The sequence below is a fragment of the Strix uralensis genome, chromosome 33, assembly GCF_047716275.1.
Source record: "Strix uralensis isolate ZFMK-TIS-50842 chromosome 33, bStrUra1, whole genome shotgun sequence".
Taxonomy (NCBI): Eukaryota; Metazoa; Chordata; class Aves; order Strigiformes; family Strigidae; genus Strix; species Strix uralensis.
In genome coordinates this window covers 1,297,433-1,304,102 of record NC_134004.1, presented here as the reverse complement: position 1 = coordinate 1,304,102, position 6,670 = coordinate 1,297,433, and the positions used below count along the sequence as shown (strand labels likewise).

The following is a 6,670-nucleotide window of genomic DNA, read 5'->3' as shown; positions in this document are numbered from 1 at the left end:
TTTATGTTTCTGCTTCCTCTGGTGGCTTTTGCAAGTGATTCTCTGGGCTGGTTTTTCAAAGGCTTTGAAGTGTCTGTGGCTGAAGGCTGATCCCTGGTGATACTTTCAAACAACATTTAGTTGCACAAGTCTTATGGGTGGTTGTGAAAATTCAAACACACATGGATATTCCGCTTCAGAAGCTTAAGTATAGTGCAATATTGGACTGCTGAAATGCTTAGAAGGGTTTAAAATATATTTCCCTTGACATTTATTAATGATTTTCAGGAAGTAAGCACTAGGAATATATTGGTTTTTTTTCTTAAATTTCATAAATGTAACTAAAATGTCTATTTGATTAATGAGACACAGAAATATCTGCAAGATGTCTTTGAGGTGAACGTCCTACTTCATAGCCAAATAGCTTGTGGATGAAATGAAACATTATTGTTTTCTAGTTTGAAGCAGCAGCTGTTGTCTTAAAAACACATTCTCTAAAGTGAATTTGGTCAGCACGCCTTCTCTCCCCCACTCCAAATTTACTGTGGTCAGAGATGTGGGCAACAACGTCATACCTCTGAAAGCACACTTCACCTACAGCAATACTGTAACTGTTGCTGCTTAAGAAAACATCAGAGCTTCTTCTACCTTTTAGTTGCCCCTTATTTCAAAATGATCAAGTGTGATGAACTCAGCCTGATCATTTGGCTACCAGCTTAAGTTAAAAAAAAATATTTTAACAAGCCACTGTTATCCCTGCCTGCCTTTCTCTGCTATTTGTCTGTCTTCAGTCATCATTACCATATCTAGTGCCCGGAGCGTCCTTTCAGTCCTCCGAAGGTTCGGCAACCCCTGTGGCCATCTGAAAAGCACAAGGAAGGAGCTTGGATATCCTTGTTCTCTTGCTCATTCCCCTCTGGTGCTCAGAGTCTCGGTACCTGGCTATTTCAGACTCTGGGAGACATATTTTGCAGGAATGTGCCCTAGAAGAAGGCACTCCCATCCCAACTGATGCTCTTAGGAAATGAACGAAGCACCTCCTTTACGGATAAAAAAGAAATGCTGACAGTTGTTAAATGTTAATGTGTGGTATTTTCGCTCTACACTGGGAAACTGCCTCTTGGAAAGCCATCAGCAATTTTCCACTTGAAGAAGGAGATTTGGGGTGTGCTTGAGGGAATTGTGAAAGTCTCATTCTAGTTGGTTTTCTCCAAAATACTTGTCTGACATTGAGTGCCAGTGCAAAAGATCCAGATCCAGACAAACTGTGAAATCATTAAGAACAGATAGAAAGGTGGGAGGAAGGAAGAACATGACTACATCACTGTAAAACATATTTTTTCAGATGCCATAAAGATATGAGAGTCCACTTACTCACTGAGACCTCTTTCAATGCTCTTGCTCTTTATTCTCTTCTGCATTGCAAAGCTTATTTCTGGGTGGAGTCAACAATTTGGCAAAAATCTGTTAACCGCACCAAGCTGATGAAGACAGTAAATTTGTTTCCTCTTCACGCCCTTGTAGACCCATCCCACCTCCAGAAACAGATAAAAGGGAATGCCTGAAGCTGTGGAGCCAGAGAAGACTGTGCACACTTCTCTCTGCACTCATCCCTCAGCAGCACAGCTCCGTTCATCTTTCTGCTCTCCTCAACTCTGCTTGGAAGAAACAGCCATGTCTCGGCAGTCAATCTGCAGAAGCTTTGGAGGCGGAAGCAAAAGGGGATACAGCTCTTGTTCTGCCATCGGTGGTGGCTTTGGAGGAAGTGGGGGCAGAAGCAGGATCAGCTATAGCTCGTTCTCCACATCCAGGGGATTTGGAGGCGGCGGACGTTGTGGAGGTTTTAGCAGCAGGAGCCTCCATAACATGGGTGGCAGCGGAAGGATTTCCATGGGTGGCTCTTATGGCGGTGGATACGGATGTAGAATTGGTGGCTTTGGTGGAGGCTATGGAGGAGGATTTGGCAGCATTGGAGGAGGTGTCATTGGTGGAGGAATAGGCAGCTTTGGTGGTCCTGTGAGAGGTGGTCCTGGGTTCCCTGGAGGCATCCAACCAGTGCAGGTTGACCCAACCCTCCTGCGGCCGGTCCATGTTGATATTGATCCTCAGATCCAACAAGTGAAGTGCCAGGAGAAGGAACAGATCAAGACTCTTAACAATCAGTTTGCCTCTTTCATTGACAAGGTGAGAGGCTGGAACTGTATTTGCTTGGGAATGGGGACTCTGACAAACTTTCCTGTGCTGTGGAGAGGGAAATGTCCTTCTCAGCTCGGTGTTGGCAGATCTGGAAGGCTGGTAGTGTTTTCACTGAGTCCTCCTAAGGAATGTAAAAATTTTACATCTGCAGAGAAACCAAAGGACGTTCTGTAGGTTTGGTTGATCCAAACTCTTCCTTAGCTTTTCTCTAGTGTTCTCTGTGCAGTCAGCCCAAAGCGATCATGATATACTCAGTTATCCTAAGTGGTTCTTTGAGTCTGGTTTTTTTCAAGGATAGTTTCTTTTAGAGAAACTTGAAATGTAGGAATGAGCTTTCAATTAAACCCTGGCAGTTTCTTATTTCAGTTTAAGTACAGCTGAGTATTCTTTAGACTGTCTGCACTGGGAGAACACTGGTTATAAATGTGCTTTACAGTTTATTACATATACTGCATATTTTTTGTACCTGATTGATAAGAGGAATGTTCTCTAAAATTGAGACATACGGGATTTTGTTCACTGGAAGATAAAAAAATGATCCAATGCTTCTGCAAATTAATGTGGGTCAAGATTTACAACTGGAAATGACAATAACCCATAAATCTGGAATGTAACCATTTCGATAGATAATAAAGAGAGAGCAGAAATGTAGGAGGAGAAAAGAGGAGAAATTCAAGGATACTTGAGAAAAGTGGAGACAGAAGGCAAGAATCTTCTTGGAAAACTGGCTTTCACTTAGCCATGGTCCTGTTGGGCATTAGGGAAATGATTCCCTTGGGCTCCCAAATAAGCAGAGGTTTGAGCAGTGCGATGTCTCCCTGGGTGAATCCCTCACACACCCCTTTGTGGGCTTTCAGGTCCGCTTCCTGGAGCAACAGAACAAGGTCCTCTCCACCAAGTGGGAGCTCCTCCAACAGCAAGGACCTTCGGGGCCAAGGAAGAACCTGGATGTCATCTTTGAAAACTACATCCAGAACCTGAGGAGGAGGCTAGAGTCTCTGCTGGGACAGAGGGGACAGCTGGAGTCGGAGCTGCAGAACATGCGGCAATACGTGGAGGAGTACAAAACCAAGTGAGTGCAGTGACAGGCTGAGGAGGAAATGAGCGGCAAGGCAGGAGAGCTAAGGCAGCTGGGAGATTCCCACACTGTCTTCTGCCTGCTGTGGATCTCTGCAGAAATGGGAGCAAGGTTGCCATGGAGGGAAGGGGGGTTCCACCGGTTGGCGGATGAGCAGTCAAGGAGACTCATCCTGTCTTGTCCCCTTCACCAGGTACGAAGAAGAAATCAACAGGCGCACCGCTGCTGAGAATGAGTTTGTGGTGCTCAAGAAGGTGAGTCAGAGAGGCACCGGGAGGGAGGGGGTGTGGGGGGACAGGCTGCAAAGGCGTTGGAAGGAGGCAGCACCAGGACGGACAGCTTCCAACAGGAGAGGCATTGGCTGCCAACGGCTCTTCTGGGTTGGGATGAAGCCGTTGTCTCTCTGTGGGATCTTTCCTCTAGGATGTGGACTGTGCCTACATGACCAAAGTAGAGCTGGAAGCCAAGGTGGGAGCTCTGACCGATGAAATCAACTTCCTGAGGTGCATCTACGAGGAGGTAAGAGCTCTGCCTTCCGCTGGGCTGGCTGGAGTTGCAATGGAGTGTGTGGTGGCCAAAGACACTGGGGTTGGACTGGCTGCCCATGTGGATTTAGGCTTGAGAATCACTTGGGCTGCCTGTCTTGTTTGCAGGAACTGGCTCAGATGCAGACAATCAGCCGGGACCTGTCTGTGGTGGTGTCCATGGACAACAACCGGCACCTGGATCTGGACAGCATCATCGAGGAGGTCAGGCGTCAGTACGAGCAGATTGCTCAGAACAGCCGGGCTGAAGCTGAGGCTTGGTACCAGAGCCGGGTGAGTTGGGAAGCGTCTGCAACAGTCTCTGCTCCCTTGCCACAGTCCTTGGTAGGTTGTGTCACTGATGGGTTGCTTTGTCTCCGTACTGTCAGTATGAAGAGCTGCAGAACACCGCTGGAAGACACGGGGACAGCCTCCGCCACACGAAGATAGAGATCCAGGAGTTGACCAGGAATGTCCAGCGGCTGCGGGCTGAGATTGAGAATGTGAAGAAGCAGGTAGGGGTTCCTCAGCATCTTGTTGGGTAACGGCATCAGGCTGGATCACAAGTGAGCTGGGTGGTTGTGAGGGAATGAAATTCAGGTCTTTTGGAGAGGATTGATGGTTCCTGTCTATTTTCCATGCAGTCTGTGCCCTGAGGGCTGCTCCAGTGGAGGGTGTGCAGAGGGGAATTGAAACTGCTGTTCTTTTTTTCCTCAGAACCATCAGCTTCAGGCAGCTATTGCTGAGGCTGAGGAGCGGGGTGAGATGGCCCTCAAGGATGCCAGGAGGAAACTGGAAGAGCTGGAATGCGCCTTGAGCAAAGACAAGGAGGAGCTGGCTCGCTTGCTGAAGGAGTACCAGGAGCTGCTGAACATCAAGATTGCTCTGGATGTTGAGATTGCCATGTACAGGAAGCTGCTGGAGGGAGAGGAGAACAGGTAAGATCTGCTGTCAGGTTGGCGTGACCAAGGTCTCTCCTTGGGATAGACTGAGGTTTAATCATCTCTCACAACAGATTTAATGTTGGAATCTGATTTACTTTCATTTTTTTCCCAAATTTTTGAGCCCAAAATAGAAACGAGGTCCCCACAGGGTTTTCTCAGTGGTTTTGATTGATGTTAAATGAAACAGGAAATACAAGGAGTGTTTGTGAAATTGCATGGAGCTTAATTGCTATTATGTTAGATTTACAACTTGTGTTCCTTTCCTCACACAGGCTCTGTGTAGATAACCCGTCCAACGTAAATGTCTGTGAGTATCTGTACACTGTCTTCTCTGCAGAATGGCTTTTAGCCTGGGTTTTGTGAGGGTTCCCAGGCTGTCACTTGATGTCACACTGAGCCTTTCCTTCTCTTGCAGCTGTGGTAGGCAGAACCACCATTGCTGGAGGCAGAGCTGGTGGCTTTGGAGCCAGCAGTGGCATGGGAGGAGGAGTGTGTACGGTTGGAGGAGGAAGCATCATTGGAGGCAGTTGTGGCATGGGCGGAGGAATACTCAGTGGTGGCTTCTCCTCTGGAAGTGGAAGAATGTGCAGCTCTGGAGGTGGCAACTTCATCTCAGGGGGTGGATCCTCCTCTGTGCGGAGATGTGTCACAACCACAACGGTCAAATCTTCAGGTGTAAAATACTGAGCCCTGACCTCAGTCCCTCAAAGGAAAGAAGCACCTTTTCCTTCCTCCAGCCAACAGCACACCCCCTTCCATCCTGAACCCCCATCCAGCAAAGAAATGAACTGTTTCCCTTATAGCTCAGAACCTCCTTAAAACATCCTGCCCAAGGGAGAGTTGCAGCGAAACACCATCCTGTGGGCAGAGCCTGGCTCTTCTCTGAGCTCCACCAGTCTCCAGGGATGAACGATCTCCCTTGTGGGTACCAGGGACTGCAGAGCTCATCTGAGCATCTTCCGTTGTGCTTCTTGTTGCTGGCCCCAGCTGCTGCACTGGCTGAGAAGGAGCGTGTATAAAACTGCTCTTTCCTTTCACTTTTTAAGGTCTCTTTTTCAATGGTAGTGTTTCCCTTGCGACTTCCGCGTGTCCTGCATGGTACCCACATGCTTGTTTCAGCTATATCGGGAATTCATGTAAGCAGAAGAAACGTGACAATGTCTCATAGTCAGATTTAGGAGTGAGAGACAGGTCTCTGATGATGTCCACCTTCCCTTGGTGGAGTAATCTGGCAGCTTTAATATTTTACAGATCCCTTTCCCTCTTCTCCTTCACACCTGACATATGTATGGCCTTATTGCAAACCTTCTGCTGCGTGAACCCTACTGCATGGTTGCTTTCTACCAGCACCCCCTTCCTCCAAGTTCTTTCATTACCAATAAACTGCAGTCAGATGAAAAGACATCTTTGTGTTGTCTTATCACTTAACGGTCCCCAGGGAAGGGAAAACACCCTTTGTCTTCGCCGAAAGGAATGGCAATGCCTGCGGTGTTCTGTCCTGTGGTGCAAATCACTGAGCGCCATGAACTGCCCAGCTGAGGTGAGGAGGAAGAAGGTGTCCTTTCTCTCTCCTCTTAGGAGGTGCCATTTTGCTCCTCTACAGTAGAATCCCCATCTCTCTGTGGGGTGGGAGAGCCATGGCTGTGAGGAGTGTGGCACAGGAAGGCAACATGCGAAGCCAACCTGGTGCCCATGAGGTGGGGGGATTGTGCTTGTCCCAAGAGTAGCAGGATGAAGTATCCAGCCCTCAGTTGATAGACACCTCAGGAGCAAGGCAGGCAGGGCCACCAGTGGGGACATTGTGTCTGGGACGGGGCAATGAATGGCAGCAGTCAGTACATGGTGGTCTGGCTGTAACGGTTTGAACATGGTGGTCTGAACAGGGCGGTTGTGGCAGTTGGTCTGGGGCAGTTTGAACATGGCAGTTGGGATGTGGCAGTTGGACTGGG

The 6,670-nt window shown here is 48.2% G+C and overlaps 1 protein-coding gene across 1 annotated transcript; it reads left to right on the top strand.

Moving 5' to 3' along the window:
- The first annotated feature begins 1,653 nt into the window (after positions 1-1,653).
- LOC141936526 (keratin, type II cytoskeletal 6A-like) lies at positions 1,654-5,408 on the top strand. The gene is made up of 9 exons (XM_074853561.1): positions 1,654-2,163; positions 3,033-3,247; positions 3,447-3,507; positions 3,677-3,772; positions 3,907-4,071; positions 4,167-4,292; positions 4,495-4,715; positions 4,994-5,028; positions 5,137-5,408. Exons 1-9 carry the CDS (start codon positions 1,654-1,656, stop codon positions 5,406-5,408), a joined length of 1,701 nt encoding a protein of 566 aa, XP_074709662.1.
- Positions 5,409-6,670: the final 1,262 nt, after the last annotated feature.